The sequence below is a fragment of the Erythranthe guttata genome, chromosome 6 (assembly GCF_056151865.1).
Source record: "Erythranthe guttata isolate IM_541 chromosome 6, IM_541, whole genome shotgun sequence".
In the NCBI taxonomy this organism is placed as follows: Eukaryota; Viridiplantae; Streptophyta; class Magnoliopsida; order Lamiales; family Phrymaceae; genus Erythranthe; species Erythranthe guttata.
In genome coordinates, this window is record NC_142538.1 from 5,341,522 (window position 1) to 5,362,790 (window position 21,269).

At 34.4% G+C, this 21,269-nt stretch overlaps 3 protein-coding genes and 1 pseudogene across 5 annotated transcripts; 1 reads left to right on the forward strand and 3 right to left on the reverse strand.

Moving 5' to 3' along the window:
- The first annotated feature begins 3,919 nt into the window (after nt 1-3,919).
- Nucleotides 3,920-5,871, forward strand: LOC105977849 (remorin). Its single transcript, XM_013003231.2, has 5 exons — nt 3,920-4,407; nt 4,657-4,704; nt 4,830-4,917; nt 5,224-5,305; nt 5,403-5,871. Exons 1-5 carry the CDS (start codon nt 4,233-4,235, stop codon nt 5,595-5,597), a joined length of 588 nt encoding a protein of 195 aa, XP_012858685.2. The 5' UTR covers nt 3,920-4,232; the 3' UTR covers nt 5,598-5,871.
- A 226-nt stretch (nt 5,872-6,097) lies between these two features.
- On the reverse strand, nt 6,098-8,115 carry LOC105977400 (transcription factor MYB17). 2 transcript variants are annotated; one of them, XM_013002706.2, is made up of 4 exons: nt 7,927-8,115; nt 7,135-7,328; nt 6,866-6,995; nt 6,098-6,779 (listed from the first exon to the last, which is right to left on the reverse strand). In XM_013002706.2, the coding sequence occupies exons 2-4, from the start codon at nt 7,313-7,315 to the stop codon at nt 6,266-6,268; spliced, it is 825 nt and encodes a 274-aa protein (XP_012858160.2). In that variant the 5' UTR covers nt 7,316-7,328; nt 7,927-8,115; the 3' UTR covers nt 6,098-6,265. The 2 variants fall into 2 exon arrangements, with proteins under 2 accessions (XP_012858160.2, XP_088675764.1); XM_088819638.1 differs by lacking the exon at nt 7,927-8,115 and having other exon boundaries at nt 7,135-7,453.
- A 2,672-nt stretch (nt 8,116-10,787) lies between these two features.
- Nucleotides 10,788-14,226, reverse strand: LOC105977949 (pre-mRNA cleavage factor Im 25 kDa subunit 2). Its single transcript, XM_013003350.2, has 7 exons — nt 13,921-14,226; nt 13,696-13,741; nt 12,173-12,266; nt 11,921-11,994; nt 11,538-11,624; nt 11,337-11,447; nt 10,788-11,081 (listed from the first exon to the last, which is right to left on the reverse strand). The coding sequence occupies exons 1-7, from the start codon at nt 14,037-14,039 to the stop codon at nt 11,010-11,012; spliced, it is 603 nt and encodes a 200-aa protein (XP_012858804.1). The 5' UTR covers nt 14,040-14,226; the 3' UTR covers nt 10,788-11,009.
- Nucleotides 14,227-17,022: 2,796 nt separating this feature from the next.
- Nucleotides 17,023-18,979, reverse strand: LOC105977404 (WD repeat-containing protein RUP2 pseudogene; annotated as a pseudogene). Its single transcript, XR_016031760.1, has 2 exons — nt 17,488-18,979; nt 17,023-17,311 (listed from the first exon to the last, which is right to left on the reverse strand). The product of XR_016031760.1 is annotated as a WD repeat-containing protein RUP2 pseudogene (transcript).
- Between the last annotated feature and the right edge of the window lie 2,290 nt (nt 18,980-21,269).

A 21,269-nucleotide genomic window follows, 5' to 3' on the forward strand; every position in this document is an offset into this window, starting at 1 on the left:
AACTAGAAACAGCACACTGTGCCTACCTTTGATTAATTAATTAATTAATAGACACTTATATATAGCTACTTTAATTCAATGTAAATTAATTAATTAAAGGGTGATTATATTGATATTTAGTAACAAGTTCGTATGATTAATTACTGTGAATTATAAAGCAGACATATGTATTGTCTATGTGATGCTGGCAATTAAATATAAGGGGGGGGCTGTCAATAACTAAACACAACTCACAATCGGTGGTCTTTTTTATGAAAGATACTTTTATTTGCCATAACAGTTGTATTTTTTCCTAAACAATTTATAATGTACAGATATGAACAAATATTTAAAGAACTTTTGGTTCGTTATACATATATATAGAATTATGGGCGAATGGCAAAAAGGCCCATCACATGGGACTTAAATGCATTTTGGTCTATAAAAAAAACAGTTTCTCAATTAAACCCATCCCCATGTCTTTAGTCTAAAATACCCTCAATAATATAATTATTATCAATTTCACCCATCCCCATGTCTTTAGTCTAAAATACCCTCAATAATATAATTATTATCAATTCCACCCATTATGCTATAACTTCCTTTAATATTACATATTGACCCCGTATTTAAACAAATATATCACATTAACCCCCAAAACTTTTTTTTTTTTCAGAAAATAATTTTTTTCCGGCCAGTTTCCGGCGTTGATTTTTTTTTTTTTTTTTTTGAAAACTTTTTTTTTTCCTGAAATTTTTTCCGGCCGGTCAACCACCGTTGACCGCCGGTCTGCGGCGTTGACTTTTTTTTTTTTTTTTTTTGAATTTTTTTTCCTTAGAAAAAAAAATATTTTAATTAATATTACTGTTTTGGCTACTAAATTACTGTCTCAGACAGTAATATTACAGTTTGGGAGAGTAATATTATGAATATTATTTTCCCGAACAGTAATATTATTAATATTATTGTCTAAGACAGTTAAATTACTGTTGGAGACAGTAATTTAGCATCAAAGGCAGTAATATTAATTAAAATATTTTTTTTAAGAAAAAAAATAAAAAAAAAGAAGAAGTCAATTAACAGTTAAATTACTGTCTCCGATAGTTAAATAACTGCTGAAGACAGTAATTTAGCAACGAATACAGTAATATTAATTAAAAATATTTTTTTTAAGAATAAAAAAGTCAATTAACAGTTAAATTACTGTCTCCAACAGTTAAATAACTGCTGGATATAGTAATTTAGTAGCAAAGACAATAATATTAATTAAAATATTTTTGAAGAAAAAAAAAAGTCAATTAACAGTTAAATTACTGTTTCCGACAGTTAAATAACTGCCGGAGACAGTAATTTAGCAGCCATGACAGTAATATTAATTAAAATATTTTTTTTAAGAAAAAACAAAATTATAGAAGAAAAAAAAAAGTCAATGCCGGAGACCGCAGTCAACGGCAGTTGACCGGCCGGAAAAAAAATTATGGGGAAAAAAAGTTTTTCAAAAGAAAAAAAAAAAGAAGTCAACGCCTGTCAACGGCGGCGACCGGCGGTCTCCGGTGGTGGCGGTTCAAAATTGGGGTCAAAATTGAAATTGTGGTTAAAATTGGTTAATTGATGAAATTGAGCTAAATTGGGGTGTAAATCATGAAATTGGAGTTGAATTGGGTTTCAATGAATTTTGGGTAATTTTGGTATTTATAAAGGGATTTTCCTTATTTGCAAATAAGTTTGAATGGGCTGGATTTATTTGAAAGACAAAAAAGTTGGATGTCCCTCTTTTAATTAAGTGCCCTTGTCATGGGCCTATTTGCCATTTACCAAAAAAAAAAAAAAAAAAAAGTCAACGCCGGCGACCAGCGGTCTCCGGTGGTGGCGGGTCAAAATTTGGGTCAAAATTGAAATTATGGTTGAAATTGGTTAATTTATGAAATTGGGCTAAATTGTGGTGTAAATCATGAAATTGGAGTTGAATTGGGTTTCAATGAATTGAGGGTAATTTTGGTATATATAAAAGGATTTTCCTTATTTGCAAATAACTTTGAATGGACTGGATTTATTTGAAAGACTAAAATGTTGGATGTTCCTCTTTTAATTAAGTGCCCTTGTCATGGGCCTATTTGTCATTACTCCTAGAATTATATATATTTTACACACATCTATATGTATATAGATATACGTATGATTGTGTATAAATTGAGCATATGGTTTCTAATTTATTATACACAAGTGTAAGTTACCCGTACATTTATATATATTTGGCTGGGGATTTCTTCATTAATTAATCAATAACTCGTAAATTCATAGGAAAATTTAATTAGTTGTAGATTTAATTAGTTCCTAAATTCATTGTATTTGTTAATTATTAAAGCATATCTCATAATTTATAGGGTAAATTACGGCTTCCCCAAATATAAGGTCAAATTACGATATACCCTCATGTTTGGGTAAATACAATCGCCCCTCAAATATGAATCTTCTTATACGTTCACCCTTATGGTGTCAAATTCAAAATAATCTTCTAGATTTCGTGGAATGTTCTCTAGTTTGTACTCGTTTTGCGGTAAAATGCAGTTTTTGATGCACCACAATCTGATATTTACAAGCGAAGAGACACATCTTATGATCATCTTATTTCAAAATGTGGAACTCGAATGGAGTAAAACGGGTACAAACCAAGAATATTCCACGTAATCTAGAAAATTCCACTAAATTTGACACCACCAGAGTAGATATGTAATATGTATGAAGATTCAGAGCTAATGAATAATTGTAATTATTCAAATATGAGGAGATTTTAATAACTTTACGGTATCTCAGATGTTACCATAATTTGTATCATTGTACAATTCTCTAACAAGGCCCCCTATATAAGTTGGGGACCCAAAGTTAATTTATTTATTTATTGCTTTTTTATTATTATAATAGGGGGAAAAAAAAGGGAGTGTAACGGTGAAATTCAGCTTTCATTCGAAAGATAAATAAATAAAATGGTAAATATTGATTTGGTAGGCAAAGTTGAAAAGGGAGGCAGAAATAGGACCACTTTATGGCATATTTACATTTAAAGACAATAAGTGCACAGTTTTCTAGAGACCCATTTCTTCTTTACAATATTTACATAACCAACCAAGCAACGGCTATTTTCTCTATCACATACAAATTACAAATCTCTACACATACTTTCCGGCGTTTCTACCTTTGACCCCCGTATTTTCGTCCTTTACAGTTGTTTCATTTTTTATTTATTATTATTATTATTAATAAATATATAATTATTGCACAATATCTCTTTTAGGTTACTTATATGTGATTAATTTGGGTTGGACGAGTTCAATTAATCATCAATTCATTATTTAGTCAGTAAAGTGTTCGATTTTAAGCGTAAATAGAAATTTGTTACACACATATATACTCCTTTCGTTCTATAATATATGTCACTTTCGGGAATTATTTTTTGTTCTATATTATTTGTCACTTTAAAATTTAATAATGCATAATTTTCAGTTCTACTCTTATAAATTAGTGGACGGGGACATTTTCTAAAATCAAGTCACATTTAATTAGATTCTTAATTCTTGTGCAAAACTAGTAAACCGACAATTACAAAGGAACAAATGAAGTATATGATTGTGTAATTTAAATGTGCGGAATATTCTGCAAAGTATATGTACATGGTGCGAAATTAGATGCTACCTCGGTTATTTACATCAGATAACTGTTAATTATAGATCTGCACGTCATCAAAGTATATATGTGTACTTAGTGAGAAGTTATTAATCCTCATATACAGTTGAAAATCACCAATTTAAATAACAAGACGTAGTATCTAACTGTTCGTATATAACATAGACGAGATCGAAACCCTAGTTAAAAGCTCTCCTATCAAAATAAATTATTGCTAAATTAATCTTTGATTTTTTTTTTTATAATTTTTAATTCTCTAAATAAATGAATTAATTAAATATATAGATATAAAAGAAGTGGGGATGCCAACTCAGAATCATAGGGCAAAACACATTATCTGTAACAATCATCCAGCTCCCCACTTTTTTTTCTCTTGTTCAATTCCAAGCGACACTTACCTTCTTCCTCCAACTATTTTCTCTCTCTAAAATTATCTCTCTTTCTCTCTCACACACACACACACACACTCAATAATAATATCTCCTATATAGAGTTTCCCACTGTTGATATCCTCCTTTCATTCCTCCAATTCTTCTCTCTCTTCAGCAAATATAGCTAAGTTTTCCGAAGTCATGGCTGAGGACCAACCCAAGAAGGTTATTGATGAGCCCGAGGCCTGTTCCGACCCTCCGCCGCCGCCACCACCGTCGGATCCTCCGGCGGCGGAGCCGGTTGAGGAGAAAACCGTCATCCCACCTCCCGCTGAAGAGAAGCCCGATGACAGCAAGGCTATTGTTGTTGTTGAAAGTAATTTCACCTTTCCACTCCATCTTTCCTGTTGTTTCTCTCTCTCTCTCTCTCTCTCTCTCTCTCATCTCTCTCTCTCTCTCTCTCTCTCTCTCTCTCTCTATATATATATATATATATATATATATATATATATATATATATATATATATGTATATATATATTAAATTTATTTAAAAAAATAATTATTTAGGTGAATTTAGAGTTCAATTTGGCTAACTTGTGTGTAAACTGTATGTATTGCTAAAGAATGCGAAGAAGTTGAGGAAAAGAAAGCAGAGGCCCCTCATGATAGAGGTATTAATTTTCATTTTTTTTTTGTAGAATTGTTATTTAACTGAATGAATTGAATTGGAAAAAATTATAATTATAAAAAAGATTGAATTGAATTGAATTGAATTATTCGAGTATTTTTTTCGCAGACGTCGTGCTTGCTCGAGTAGCAACCGAAAAGAGATTGTCTTTAATTCAAGCATGGGAAGAAAGCGAGAAGTCGAAAGCCGAGAACAAGTGAGTTGCTTTCTTGATCCTGCTACTCTGTTCATTCTATTGTTTTTTTCTTGAATCGGTTTTCGATAATTGAATCGACGTCGAGTCCGTTGTTCAGATTGTATGTTTTAAAGAATCGGAATTTATAAATCGAGAGACGAACTCCAGTATCAAGTATCAAGTAGTATTTTTTACATTTTTCAGAATATTTTTATTACTTTTCGATAAATGAATCGACCTCGAGTCCGTATTCAGATTGTAAGCTTTAAAGAATCGGAATTTTATAAATCGAGAGACGAACTCAGTACCAACTAATTTTTGTAACAGGGCTCAAAAGAAAGTATCTGCTGTAGCAGCATGGGAGAACAGCAAGAAGGCTAATATAGAGGCTGAGCTTAAGAAAATTGAGGTAACAAAATTTTAAATTTTTGATCTTTTTTCGTAAAAAAGAAAAGGAAATTGAAATTATAACCTGTAAATATGGTTTAAATATTCTTGTTATATAGGAAAAATTGGAGAAAAAGAAAGCAGAATATGTAGAGAAAATGAAGAACAAGGTAGCTATGGTGCACAAGGCGGCCGAAGAGAAACGAGCGATGGTGGAAGCTAGACGCGGCGAAGATCTTCTCAAGGCGGAGGAAATCGCGGCAAAATATCGTGCAACCGGGACTGCACCGAAGAAATTACTTGGCTTTTTCTGAAAAAAAGTGAAAAGTCCTGATTTTTAAACTGAAGTTTGCATTATTGTTTTAACATATTTTTTATTCCATTTAGGATATATATATATACATCTATTTGATTTCAGATTTGTGTTTTGTGTGGGTGATTTGGTGTAAAATTTGATATTTGTTTTGTGAGTCAGTCAGTAGTTTATGTGTGCATAGAATGATGCTGTATTTGTTTATAGATACACACCTCTGTATGTATTTGTGAAAACAAGATATTCATGTTTGGAAATTTGCAAGATTTGATTAATTGCTTGTATTATGGGTTTTTTTAGCACAAAAAGATTGCATTTTTATTTGCGAATTTCCACATTCAGCCGATTCCGAGTCGGAAATTGTCAATTTCCAAACAAGTTTTTTCGTTCCAGTATCCGATTTTTGTTGGAAGGGAATTGGAATCAGGTTTTACACATCCGGGTTCTTTTTTTTTTTTTTTTTTTCGATTTGTCCGATTTCCACCCCTAAAGCAGGGGGTGTGAAGAAAGAAAGAAAATTAGTAGCTTTTCTAATGTATTATATGGATTAAGAAAGCAATAAAATTAGGTTTTCCTCCCCCAACAGCTATGCACACTGAACTAATTACCTACAACTAAAAGCAGCTAATTAGTAATTATAACAAGAGAATCAAGAAAGTGAGCTTTCTGTCAACTATGTGAAGAATTCAAGGCATCGCCGACGGGACCCTGAAGGAACTCCATATCGTCTCCACCCACCGGAAAATCGAGCAGCAGCTTCAGCATCGCTTCCGACGAATCATCCAACTCCTCGTACGATTTCGACGAATAACAAGCCGCCACGTCGTCATCATCCCCCAGTTCCTTCTTACAGCTCAAGAGTTCCACATTCGACGCTTGTGATGCCGGACTGTGACTGTGGGACAATACAGTTGCTCCGTCTCGAAACGATTCTCCGATTTCCGAATTCCAGAGGCGTATGAAGTAATCGCCTCCGGGGTAGTTAGTAGTAGTACCGCCAGGTGGCGTTTGGAGAAGAAGCGGCGGGGTGGTGGTGGTGCTAGAGTGACAGGGCTGTGACAGAGACGTGTCGCCGCCCGACTTAGACGATGCGTGGGCGAGGGATTTTCTGAGATGGGAGTTCCAGAAATTCTTGATGTCGTTGTCCGTTCTTCCGGGTAAGTGGGAGGCTATTGCAGCCCATCTGAAAACGAATCAAAATCAGTTAAATCAGTTAAAAAAAATCAAGAAAGTGAACTGAATTTTGTTAAGGAGGAGAAGAATTTATACTTGTTACCGAGGGTGGATTGAAGACGAGTGATTGTGTTCTCCTCATCGGGTGAAAACGGGCCCCGCTTAATGTCCGGTCGGAGATAGTTATTCCAGCGTAGACGACAACTCTTTCCACACCGAAGGAGACCTGTAATAATTCATTGCGAAATCTTAACTAAACATATCACAATCGGGAAATCGAAAAAGTGTCCCGGTTTTCTAGCAAGTTGAGTATTCGTGTATACGATTCAATCGAAAGTGAAAAAAGGGAAAGAAGGGAGAAGAACCGGCGAGTTGAGGGAGATTTCGCCAAGTGCCGTGGCCATGAAGAGAGATGAAATCAACAAGAATCTTGTCTTCTTCATTGGTCCAAGCACCTCTTCTAACTCCATCTTTTTCACAACAAGGAATTCTTCCCTTTCTTTTCTTCTTCTTATTGTCCTCCTCATTCTCTCTCCTCTTCCCCATTCTTTTCAAGAAACTGCTCAAAATATCAAATCAATAATTCTTAGAGAGAGAGAGAGAGAGAGAGAGAGAGAGAGAGAGAGGAATCTGAAAGAGTAAATGCATGGGGGGGATTATAAACACAATAAAGGAAGGCATTTCACAGAGATCCAAGACCAATCTTGGCCCCCTTTAATTTATATTTTTTCCAAATATTTGCATTCATTAATCCCAAGCATTTATTTATGACCTTGTGTGTACTCTCTCCCCTTTACAATTTACTTCTCTGCCACATATTTTCATTTGTATTAAAAAAAAAAGGGAAAAAAAAATCCCTAGTTCATTGTAGTAATAAAAATCCAATCTTTGACCACCATAGCCCACAAATAACTTCTTCCAAAAAACAGAAAAATAAAACCAGCCCAGAAAAATAAAAAAATAAAAAAAAACCCAGAAAAACAAGAACTGCATTCAGTTAAACTGAAACTATTTCACTTGTCCAAGATTCTACACACAGACAGAGACAAAAGGAACAGCGGAAGCACATTCATATATGATATATGTAGTATTACACACCGATAAACAGACACACATGAATGTTAGAGAGAGAGAGAGATAGAGAGAGAAGGGCTTACCACAGTCCACAGCAGAAAAATGAAGAGGCGGAAATGGAGAAGAAAGTGTGTGAGAAGAGAGAGAGAGAGAGAGGGGGGTTTTTAATTAATTTGAGTTTGGTGTGTTGTTATGGATCTTTGGTTTATGAGCTGATTTCATGGGTACCTTTTTTGTTTCATGTACCTGTCTGAAAGATGACAAAAGATTGTGATTTTCTTGCTGACGCATATACAGAAATTATATACATAATATATTTTTCTTTTTTCTTTTCTTTTTTCGATCATTACTGAATAATAATATGCTCATCAACTAGTAAATATGATAAGATTACCACAATCCTCCTCGTTTTCCATGCAACCTAACCCCTCTCTGTACTACTTTAGAACCTCGATAAATTAACTTCGTTTAAATAATAGTAATTTTTTTGATTAGTTCGATAATTTAGTATTTCATTAAATTAATAAAATTTTGCTAATTGCAACTGTATTAATTTATAGACGATTAACTATACGAGTTTCAAACATATGGCAAGTACATATCATTTCTTTTGCTACATCCAACTTCTGACTTTTAAAGTCGTCAAAGAAAACATATATTTATGTTGGGCTAAATACCTAATACGCAAGTGCACGTATAGCAAACAAGTAGTAAAAGTGGACTTGTGAGAGTCGGATGTCGATCCCACATGGAATACTCAAATTATCTAATCTTAAGTACAAAATTCTAATAATTATAATTTTTATCCAGCCTTCGCAAAGTTGTCAAATTTAATCAACTAAATAATTAAACTAATTATGAAAGCAAATAAACACGAGAGAATATTAATAAAAACGGATCTAGGATTATATCTTCCCCCTATGCGATAAATCGTCACCCAATTAATCATCTATCATGCAAGTTACAATTCCTGATTATTAACCCGAGACACTAAATTACTCATAACTCGCTGTCGCGTGTATTATGAGCTATTATTCATAAACGATTCACTATATGTCTATGCAAACCAATTATGAATAAAACATTAAATAACAAGTCTCGTAAACGGCTACCTAGGGTGATATCTGTATGTCTACGACACCACATGCAATTGACACACTCATGTGTACGTGTGCTTATGAATAGTTGTTTAGTGAGTAAACATAATATAATATTCTAGTCATAGCAAATATACTATCACATTTTTTTTTAATTACATTACATTGATTATCCATAATATGTAAATTTTATAATAAAACGTAGATAATTAATTTCAATAATGGAGTATAGGGGGGAAAGAGCTATGTTTTCATGTAAAATTGGAAATGCAGATACCGAGCGAGAGGTGTAAATCGCCAATCGCACTGCAAACTATGTACACGTACCACAACTTCGACCTTAAAAAAATATTGTTACAAAAAAATCGAACTCGAACAGTTAAATTTCCCGTTATTATTTACGGGCATAATTTGATACTATATTTGTTGGAATATTAATTGTTTTAAGTTAATAAATTAATTATTTGATGGGGCAAATTACTCGAGCAATATCATCCCATTGGCTCATAAAGGCATGATGATGATGATCATGCCATGATCCATGTAATATGTAATAATTCAACTGTTTGTATTATTTTACGTGTATTATAAATTAAAGGCAAGCTTCATGGCTATAGTATTAATTTATTCAAACTTTATCCATAATATATTTCTTGACTTGTTAATTAAACAGGTTGTGAAATATATAATTCAATCTTTCACCATTATATATATTATTTAATTTCCACCATTACCAACAATCTTTCTTGATTTTTGTTGCATATATCACATCACTCTTCACACTAAGATGTAAAGTTGGAACAAATTGATTTTTGTATCTTATATTCCAAATTTGATTTATCGATTTATTAAAAAAAGAAAATTGGATTGAAATGAAGAAAAAAACATATTCATAAATAACCGAATATTTCAATTCTGAAAATATTTAGAAAAGGAATGATTTTTTTTTTTTTTTAACTTAATAGAAATTTTCCCAAAATTGTGTATTCATCCAGCTCCTCCGCCTTCGGGCTCCAATAAAGTGTTTTATATTTCATTTAGGGGTGTTCATTCGGGCATTACCGCACCGGAGTTTCGATAAACCAAAATTTCGGTACTTCGAAAATTTGTACAGTTTATCGAACTTAATTATTCAGTTTAGCACGATTTTTTACCGAATTAATTTGATTTTTTTGGTTCGGTACCATTAAAGCCGAAAGTATATTTTTAAAATGTGAAAAATAATATATTTAAACTACTTAATTCTTGAATTTGACATTCAAATATCAATAATCAGCTCTAAAAGAAAAAATTAACTATCGATAAAGGCTAATTTATAAATAATGAAAAAAAAATTATCAATCTAAACGTATTTGAGAATTTGTTATGACCTTAAAGAATTTAAAGTAAGATTAAAAAATAAATATTCCAGAATTTAGTATGATACGATATACTGTATTATACGGTATACGGTCATCAATACCATATACCGAACGGTCAGTTTACCGGTACAGGACATCAATACCCTATACCGAACGGTGGGTTTACCGGCCAAGAGAACACCTCTGTTTTGGTTGACCCAAAATTCCTAAAATATTTATTTTTTACCCCATTTCTTAATAAAGGACTGTCAATAGAGAAAGAAAAAAGCCTATACTGTCAGATATTGAAAAGAAAGAAAAATAATCTGGCAGCATCTAATTTTTTCCACACCAAGTACTGTATCTAAATAATTAATGTTTTAAAAGCAAATACTAAAAGGCATATGCTTTTAATACAACATTGATGCCTCAATAAGACAATAGACAATTAATCCTAGGTCTGATTCAAAGGAGAAAAAATAACATTGATGCTATCTACTCAAAAAGTAAGATAATAAAAAGAGACTTCTTAATAATAATAATACAAGAAAATAAGTATAAAAAAAAAAAGCATAAGACGAAAGTCGAAACTAAAGCTAAGTCAAAGGTGGTGAGCGTAACAAGGTTTTAAAACAGAAAACAAGTTGAAGAAAGCGCAGTCAATGATATGGTGAACCAGAGATCGAAACTCTCATCCTCAAAATTTGGGATCGTCAATCTCGGACACATCTACTGATGAATCATGTTGAACTGAAACCTGGATAGTTGCTGAGGGATTGTCGATATAACAGGACCGTATCTCTGACATTCAACAAAAAAAAAAACGAGTGTGTCAGCGTTGCATGAACCATAAAACATGAAACATCTGCTTGCAAAAAAACTGGGGAAAAGACATTCATAAAGTCGAACGGATAATTGACAAGGAAAACAGAATAAATGATACGTGTTTAACTGTAATTATAAGACAAATTACAGGAACAAACTTCACTGGTTATTAATACATATACACATACACGGATGTGAAAAAATCATAGTAAGTGCTGAATCTTTACACACCTGAACGTTGTCATACAGTTCGAACAACGGAACAGCAAGAAGTTTCAAGTTTTTTGGCACAGCAAAATACTCTCGCTCGGATAGGTGAACAAGGTATAGCTTCTTGCATTCCTGTATTAGGTCAAAATCAGGTGTCAGCATTATTTCATGCCAACTGATATTGTGACGATCTATTCATGTATGTGTCGGGATATATCTTACCTTAGCCTTGGTTATGTGTGGAGGGCAGTAAGGGTACATGGTTGTTTCAAAGTTCGGTCTCCACCAGGTTGCCACACAATCACCAATCTGCATGAAAATTTTGCATCAGGCATAACTACTTATCTCTGCAACTGATATTTAACAAGAAAACTTAATTAAATAAAAATAAAAAATAATGGCCAATAAGACATGAAATTCGGCTTTTCTTTAGACAGATGTACCAAGCAACCATTATATATGTCTTTACATCATAAATAACAATAATTTGCCCCTGATGTTAAGCCTCGGTTGGCCTAGATAAATTTCAGAGTATCAAACGATACCCCCATCTTGAACTCTGATAAATTTCCACCTCAAATTAACAAACTTTCCTTAAATATTACCTGCCAATCTGGCTGCAGAGAAGGTGAATTAGCAGCAAGTTTGCTAGAGAGTTTCCTCTTCAAGCCTTCAATTTCTGCGGAGTTGTATTCAGAAAAAAAGACAGTAAGATAACTGCAATTATTCAGATGTGTCGAATAGAAGTTTGTTATTGGCAGCTCATCTTATATTCCTTCTATGTTTTGTTTTCTATAATAAGCAAGTACTATCGTGGCATAAAACAACGACCCAAAAGAAGTAAGTAAACACCATACCATTCTCTCCTGGCTTCAATCTACCACCTGGAAGTTTACAGAATGTATTTCCAATTTGCAAAAGCAGAATATGGGGATGATTATGCTCTTGTACCTGTAAGTGTAGACGTTTTTTCAGTTAGACAAAAATAATGTGGCCTATAATCAGCATCATTATTCGTTATAATCATGTATAAATGCATAAGAAATATGGAGGTTGATACCCTCACCCAGTTCTGGAATCTTAATAGCAAGATACGATTGAGAAAGGAACTCAAGTAACAAATTTAGCCATCGTCAGACAACAAAACGAGAATATTGCAGCAACAGAATTGGGGCCAAAAAAGTCTATTACTACAAAACCAATGATATTCCGAACAACTCTCAAGTATGGTATCACACAACATGATTGATACCTAAGAGGACGATAATTAATAGAAAAATTGCCAGAGTATCAGGATATTTTTCCCAGTTCCCGTTTGGGACAAGATGCAGAGAAAACCAGCCAATTTAGTGATGACTAGGAGATGCGAAAACGAAAAATAGGCCTCGATTAGTTGATATATCAAAGACCAATCAAGCCTATCAAACGGGACATTGATGACAAGACATGGACAATGTTCTATAGCCATGACCATGAGATAAATAAGCTCGCTAAATAACAGAATTCACCAACTAAATCGTGATAGCTACAAAACAAGTTTTTCAGCATGACAAGGATGCATATAAGAACATTTTACTTCTTTTTTCTCTCTACGTCAAATGACTTCACATACAACTACATCATGAACTAAGCAAGCAAGCAATGGCGGGTAGGGATAAGACCAAAGGTCCAAACAGATAAAACTGCAGTTTCATCATCGAGAAAGTTTCTTCGTGGACACAAACAGCAGAGTAGGAATAAATGAACATAAAAAGCAAGATGGCAGTGGCCCTTCTGCCTGCTTTTGATTTAACTTAGCCAAACAAAAAAGTCTTTGAGTACTCTACTAACATTTCTGAAGAGGTGCTTGAATACGATAATGAGAATAGCCAATTGATGGTGCAGTATAAAGAACATTGTTTAACTTTAAGAATCAAGGTTACTCAAGGTCGAGAGATGGCACCTAATTCAGCAAATCAAACAAGATTCCCGCTGCTTCATGCCATTCTCAGTATGATACAACTTGAAAATACTAGTAAAGATAATTCTGCACACTCTATGTTCGGATATACAAAACTTTTTCTTAAGGTTGGTTTTAAAAGAAAAAATAATGAGTGAATTGCATTTTAAAAACTCATAAACTGAAACCATAACTTGGTTGGATTTCCAAATCAAGAAAATCCTGTCTTTTGCTGATTTTGGCTTACGTTCCCGCTTTTCTCCGATTGAATTTTGATTCAATGTACTGAAAGATAATACTTTTAAACAAATCAACGCATTTCTGAACTGTTACAAATACATTTCCCCCCTAAAACTTGAATGCGAATAGAACATTCTCATGAGGTAAAAATACCAAATTTACATATTAAACAATTGCCCAATTTAGGAGGAAAATTCATACCAGTAAAATACCCTCAACGCTAGTCCTCATGCCTTCCTTCATGTAGCTGCAACCAGAAAAATCCAAACGAATTTCAGTAATACCCACCACAAATCGAATTTTCTACCGGTCAGTCAGTAAAACCCTAGGTGAAACTTCTTACTCTGATGTAGGGTTTTACCAAAGTAATAAAAAAATAAAAAATTGGGGGGAAAACAGAAAAGGAAAAAGAAAAAAAACACAAACTTGATTTTCATGCGAGCAAGGCGATCGGCAACGGAGGTGTCTTTCTCCATCTTCGGCTCTTTGGTGCCGAAAGTGTAGCTTGACAGAGGATACGTATTTACCACCGACGATGTCACCATTACTCCCTCTTTCTTTATTTGTATTCAATTTATCTCCGGTGTAATTCAGTGCCGATCGACGTGAACGGAGTCGCCGGCGATTGCAAATTTGCAGGTTGCCACTTGCCGACCGGGAGGAAATTGCAGAACTGAGGGAGTCGGTTTTTTCTGTAGAATAAATAAATATATTGACAAAATAATATTTCCTAGGTTTTATAAGGAGTTTGTAGGATCTAAATTAAACTTTGTAAGTTCTATTTTAATTAAAAATATGGGCTCATTTAACATATCGCAATTTTCGTCTAAATGTATTTAGTATTTTTGTCAATTGCTTTAAACATTTGTGGACCTGCATCTGTTATTTTCGCTGATTTTTTCTAATAATAAAAATATATCTTGTAATTATAATTTTTTTTTTCGATATGTTTATTGTATTGAAAATGACTACAAATGATTATAGCCGACTGTAGCCATTTCTTGTTATGCTCTTTCTTTTTAGCGCAAAATCGTGGCCTACAATTATATACACAAGCGAATATCACTGATTATATATAAAAGAAAATCATCAACAATTTAAATATTTATATTATAAATAAACTCGTAACCAACAAATATATATCGAAAAACAGTCACATGCATGTGTTACTACTATATGTTACGTTACTACAAATAACTAAAGTAATTAATTTTCAAATAAATTTTCGTCAATTAGTTGAAAATTGACAGTGAACTTCTGAAAATTGGATATTTTATCACAAGATATGACAATGAACACTCTGAAAATTGAGTATTTCAACACAAAATATGAGAGTGAACTTATGAAATTTAGTAGCGAACCTCTAAATTTTTAAATGAGTTTCTAAAGATCCGGGTGAAGTTTGAGTTTTGAAAATCGAGTATTTCAATACTATATGGTAATGAATTTATGAAATTGCTTGTTAATCGACAATGAACATATGAAGATTAGTTGAATTTGTAGTAAATATCGACGGTGAACTTTTGACATTAAACTTTGGGTACACAACGCACCCAACGATTGTTCGTAAATAGTTTTATAATTAACGAAATGCATGAGTATTTTTATAAAAATGATGAGCGACGAACTTTTAGCTTATTAGAAAAATCTTGTGCCTTTGTTTCTAACAAAATACATAAGAAGGAAATTTAACTAGTTTATTATTGTAATCATAAGGTGGCTCCCTATTTTTTTCGTTATTTTTTTTTTCTATAAATCAAAATTTATATTTTTGAGTAATATAAATCAAATATTTAAATAGAGTTAAAAAAAACATTTTAATTTAAGTAGTATCTCGGATCGGGCTTCCACTTATTTAAGCGGGTCCAAAAAAAATGTGCATATTCTAGTTAAATATAGGTCCACTATGGTATGATGAGTTCAGCAAGTTAAAATTTGGCCCATTAATCGATTATGCGGGATGTGATAAATGTCGTTCGAGCTTTAATAATACCGTTTCGATTTCAAACGTGATTTTGATCATTTTTAATTCAAAATTTTGCAAAACCTGAAAAATAGAATTTGTAGTATTCTGAGTTAGTTTTCTAATCTAACTTGAATCACCAAAATTGGATGTCGGGCGAGAAAGATATACATGAATCAATGGATACTGCGAACAACTTTGATGTATTGAGGTATCTAAAATTCAAAATGTGACTCATTCATGCATAACTTTGCCACACGGTATCCAATCTAGCGGATTTAAGTTAGATTAAAAAGCTAACCCAAAGGACTACAATTTTCGTGTTTCAAATTTTGCAAAATCAAAATAGAAATATGTGAAAATCAGATTCGAAGTCAAAACGACATTAGTAAAATTGAAACGACATTTAACATTTCAGTTAATTTACTTTAATAAAAAAAATGCAAATTATATTTTATCTTTTAAAGGCAAATGAAAAAACATTTTCTTTTCTTTTTTTGCGAAACAAACTGATATATTTTATTAAATTTTGAAAAATAACATTTATTATAAAAAAAATCATTTTTGGGTTTTGGGATCAGTTCGGCAAGGTTGGACCGAATTCTCGATATTTGACTTACTAATAAGATGGGGACATAAAAATATGAGCCAAGATGGATTTATTGAAGCCACGGTTTTAGAAACTTGTCGGAAGAAAAGCTTGTTATTAGTGCCAAGCTCGCTAAATAATGCATCTGGGATATGCGGGTAACGAGCTCGCCACTTCATCCGAACACTTAAAAGACGATGGAGGAAATAGGTAGCGATCAGAGATAATCTTCCTAAATAGATAAAGGAAAAATCTTCCTAAATAGATAAAGAAAACATTTAAATTATGATCGGTACGTAATTAACCAACCAATGTAAATCTTGCTTATCAATAATAAAATTAAATTGGTTTAAAACAAAATTGAATTAAAAGATAAAAGATCCCCTCTGCGCGCAGCTTGCTTATCCATAAAGACAGCAAGCTTCCTTAACAGCCACAATGATCTGTCTTTCATGCAGATTGCATATTGTATACATATACATATATACGTATATATATTATGTAACCACCACCACCAACCTATAGCAAGTTGTCATTATTTTTCATTCTAATTTTATAAAACAATCGTATGTGTGTGTGTGTTGACAACTCGAACAAGATGGAGAGCTGAGATTTATCTCCATGTTTTTCCGACACAGATAGAATCTGGGACCACCCTAGATTTTAGGGGCCCGCCCCCCTTGGTGAAAAACTTTAATTTATATATCCTCGCATTTACCTTTTTTTTTTTTAATTATAAAAAATATTTTTAATTTTAAAAAAAATATTCAAATTTTAATTTGGAACCTCATATTTTATAGAATTTAGGTGTTTTTATAAAATTATGAAATTATGCATGTATAATTGTAGAATTTAGGTGTTTTTATGCATAATGTATTCGAGTTTCTATGCATAATGTATTCGAATACATTATTATGCATAGAGACGGTAGTTGTATAATTGTAGTTTTTCACTACTAGTATAAAAACAGTAAGAGAATATAACATAAGTAATGGATAAGATCGACACATACATAGAAAGGGTAGTTGGATAAGGTTTTGTACATAACAAAAAAATAAAAAAAAAAATATATACTCGGACAAATTAAATATATGCAGCGCATATATTCAGTTCAGTACCGTGTTACATTCTATTCCTATATATCCAAACTCATATATTTCTCCATTCTTGGTATCTCATTCGGCGTCGTCGTAGTTGATCGTGCGAGATTTGTACGCGGTCAAGTTTCTATTAACGACTGTATTTTTTCGCTCTTCCGATGATGGCTGCAAATATATAACAAGAATTTAAATAAACTATTGTTATTTAGTATTTTAAAATTGGGCTAAGAATTTAAAGAAAATACAAAACATGAAATTAATATTGGTGCATTTGTATTAAAAATGAACAATGCTAAACAAACACACCCCCTAATTCCAATAAATTTTTATTAAATTCCTACCAAATAAAATATAGATTTATTTAATTCTACGAGCATGGCCTTTTTTCACAATTGAACACTTGCAACACCCCATCGGAACCACCCGCCACCAGCGTGCACCGCTCCTCTTCTCCGCTCTGCCGCCAGCAGACGCTACTCACAAACCCACCCTCGCAGCGAGGCGGCTGCGCCGCTGCCGCCGGTGGTTCGAAACCCCGAACCCAGATCGGGTCGCCCCATCTTTTGTCATACACAAAAACCCTATTGTTTTCCGAGCCGCAGCTCAACAATCCGCCGCTTCTCCAAACAGATAAGCCGACAAATCTCCGGCCGTTCAAATGTCCACTGTACGTTCTGATCACGCGCCGATCCTCCGTGGCCCACATCATCAAACACCCGTCGACCGACGACGAAACAATCGTCCGCAAATCGAGGAATCTCGTGTACGTCACGGCTTTCCGGTGCCCGTCCAGGACGAAAACCGGGTCGGCCGTTCTGCGCACGTCGTAGCCGTAGATTTTCCGGTCGGCGCATCCGACGCCTATGAGTGGCCCGCCAAACGGGTTGAACTCGACGCAGCAAACCGGGCTGGAAGCGAGCCGGTTCGGTCGAACCGACGCTACAGAGTTCCCCCCATCGGAACGGGTATCCCACATCTGCATGGTGCCGTCGTCCGACCCGGATGCGCCGAGGTTCGGATCCGAATGCGAGTAGTCCATGCTCCAGACCCGCCTGCCTCCGTGCTCATCGCGCTCGAATACGGGGACCCGTTTCTCGAGGTCGTACTCCATGACCGCCCCGTCGTAGTCGCCGGATCCGATGACCCGGGAGCCCGAACCGGGTTTCCATTTCAGGCTGCTCAGCTTCGCCGGAGTGCACATGTAGTAGTCGCATGCAGCGGCGTGGTCGAGAAACGCAGCGGCGGCGGTCCTACCTCCATTCTGATCACTCGACGGGAGCAGTTTCCGGGCGGTGTAAATCCTGATTTTTCTGGCGATGCCGCCGGTGGCGAGGAAGGAGTTGCTCTGGTCGAACTCGACGACACCAATTGCGTCGGAAGAGGTAGAGGCGGCGGAAGAAACCACGGCGGAGAGGCTGAAATCCCAGTCGCACCTGGCTGTTTCTGGCGGATGATCATCATCGGCGGCGGCGGGGGGTGACTGCTCTCTTTCCGGCGCCTGGTCTTCCAATATTGGCTGGTGTGGGAATCGAAGGGGGAGGTTTTCATTGCCCATTCATATATATATATATATGAGATTGACAGGAGTAGTTTTAAATTGAAGTGGTGGTGGTGGTGGCGGCGGCGGTGCTGGTGGCCGGAGCAGAAATTAGCTGAAGGTAGCACATATCTACAAATTTATATTCTGATGTGTTGTGCTGTATTTTTCAACCAATCATAGGCTTCAATTGGAGGTAGGAAGGTAGGTACTTTATCCACGTATCAACTAATTAATTGATACTACTACTTTCTGATTTTTTTTTTTTTTTTTTAATTTAATATATGTAACTCTTATGTCCATGATTTTTGTGATATACCTAAAGTCGGATGGAACATATTGAATTTAACCTTTTACCAAAAAAAAAAAAATGATTTTTTTCAGAAGTACAAATCTTATTTCACATTCAATTTCAAAATTTTGGAAATATCAGAATATTTCGGATTTGTGGCCACTTGCCAAATAGTGAATTCATGATATGTTTATGAGATTAAATTCTGAGCGGATGAGCCGATATTTAATATAAATCGGACGTCACTAAATTTTTGACATGTGACACTTTTAAGTCTAACTCTTAATAAATCACGCTATTATAATTAGGGTTAGAGGGGTTACGGGTTCTGCTGGGTTTTCTTTTTTCCCTTTTTTTTTTTCCAATTATTACAATACTAATTATATTTTAATTTAAATTATCCACGTGTCAATCATCCTATGGCATACGATTTTCTTATTAAAACAGACCATCCGATCTAAATTTATACATAGCTATCATATATAGATACATAAGGACCACTACATATAATAGCATAATATAACATAGCTAGGTGGAAAGAACGGATAAATCTCAACTCACCTTTCCTCTCATGTGGAATTTATTCTCTAAGTCTGGAATTTGATGTTTAATTTGGTCCACATTGTTTGCAAATGGGATTGTCGATCAACATCTCCTTTGTGTAATTTATGCCACATTATATAGATATATTGGTAACCATCTCTCTCTCTCTCTCTCTCTCTCTCTCTCTCTCTCTCTCTCTCTCTCTCTCTCTCTCTCTCTCTCTCTCTCTCTCTCTCTCTCTCTCTCTCTCTCTCTCTCTCTCTCTCTCTCTCTCTCTCTCTCATTATTATTATTATTATTTGATTTGGTTTGTGAGAATATAAAAGCATACATATGATTGATAAATATTTTGAGAAAAGGAAAATTAGTGAACCCCTTCCCTCGTTTTGAAATTGTATTGAAATAGGTTCGCTATTTAGAAATAATTAAGGGTAAATTACAAACACCCCCCTGAGGTATGACCAAATTACAAAAACACCCCTCTTGTTTGGATAATTACAACCACCCCCTCAACTCATCAAATTTAGTGGAATCTTCGAGATTATATGGAATATTATCACTTTTGTACCCGTTTTATCCCATTCAAACTCTACATTATGAAGTAAGATGACCATAATATGTGATTTTTAGCTTGTATATATCAGTTTGTGGTGCATCGAAAACTGTATTTTTTACACAAAGAGTACAAACTAAAGCACATTTCACGGAATCTAGATGACTATGTTGAATATGGCAACATAAAGGTAAGAAAAAATCATAGTTGAGGGGGTAGATGTAATTATCCAAACAAGAGGGGGGTTTTTGTAATTTAACCATACCTCAGGGGGGTGTTTGTAATTTACCCAATAATTAATGATAATCCACTCCTTATGTTTTTTTTTGCGAAATTCTAGGCTACGTTGTGTTTTTTTTTTGCAAAATTCTAGACTAGACTGGACGTAAATTGACTATGCTGTTTATGTAGTTGATTCATTAATAGATTATAGAAGATTAAAATATTAAAGTTTAAATTAGACCGAAAAATAATAAATCGACTATAAAAGAAGCATAGTTGACTTATTAATTGACTAAAATAAATAAATCGACTATTAAACTCTCACATAAAAATACTGAAATCGATGAATAAAAACCGGAGTGTATCACGCGGACGAGAGATGCTCTGCCACGATGCGTTGGTCGTAACCGTAGAGGATGAAGTTGCCGGCCATTTGTGAGAGGAGGATTGTTTCAATTGCGGCGGTGAGGTGTTTGATGTACAGATGGTGATGCATCGATGACGTTCGAGGAGTTTTGATGTCCAAACTCCTCGACGACGGTGGATGTGGTTGATGTTCAAACAGTGATACCTCGGCGGATTACAACTAGTAGTATTAGCGTATATATTATATATATTACGTATATTATTATTATTCTTATTTATTCTAGTTACCTTGTATAATAAGTTGCCTTGTGTAGTAGGTTAGGGTTTCCTACATGTAACTATATATATGTTTAATATACGTGAGAGATAATCACTCTCTCTTTTCTCCAAATCTATTTCTCCTATATGGTATCAGACACTAGGTTAACCTAGCCGTCACCACCTCTTCTTCTCTCTTCTCCATAGCCGTCGCCCCCCCCCCCCCCCCTTCTTCTCCATGGCCGGCGAAGCTTCTTCTCCCTCCACCGCCCCTCTCAATCCTTTTCACCTTGCTCATGCCATCTCTAATATCAAATCTCTTATCCCCGTTACTCTAGATCTGAAAAATCCT

What these genes read in the sequence shown, in the direction of transcription:
- LOC105977849 (XM_013003231.2), top strand. Translation starts at nt 4,233, where the DNA reads ATGGCTGAGGACCAACCCAAGAAGGTTATTGATGAGCCCGAGGCCTGT. An exon ending in AAGTCGAAAGCCGAGAACAA is followed by an intron (nt 4,918 to 5,223) that starts GTGAGTTGCTTT and finishes TTTTTGTAACAG; the next exon opens with GGCTCAAAAGAAAGTATCTG. An exon ending in CTGAGCTTAAGAAAATTGAG is followed by an intron (nt 5,306 to 5,402) that starts GTAACAAAATTT and finishes CTTGTTATATAG; the next exon opens with GAAAAATTGGAGAAAAAGAA.
- LOC105977949 (XM_013003350.2), bottom strand. Translation starts at nt 14,039, where the DNA reads ATGGTGACATCGTCGGTGGTAAATACGTATCCTCTGTCAAGCTACACT. An exon ending in ATTGAAGCCAGGAGAGAATG is followed by an intron (nt 11,995 to 12,172) that starts GTATGGTGTTTA and finishes ACAACTCCGCAG; the next exon opens with AAATTGAAGGCTTGAAGAGG. An exon ending in CACACATAACCAAGGCTAAG is followed by an intron (nt 11,448 to 11,537) that starts GTAAGATATATC and finishes GACCTAATACAG; the next exon opens with GAATGCAAGAAGCTATACCT.
- LOC105977400 (XM_013002706.2), bottom strand. Translation starts at nt 7,315, where the DNA reads ATGGGGAAGAGGAGAGAGAATGAGGAGGACAATAAGAAGAAGAAAAGA. An exon ending in AAATCTCCCTCAACTCGCCG is followed by an intron (nt 6,996 to 7,134) that starts GTTCTTCTCCCT and finishes GAATTATTACAG; the next exon opens with GTCTCCTTCGGTGTGGAAAG. An exon ending in CAATCCACCCTCGGTAACAA is followed by an intron (nt 6,780 to 6,865) that starts GTATAAATTCTT and finishes ATTCGTTTTCAG; the next exon opens with ATGGGCTGCAATAGCCTCCC.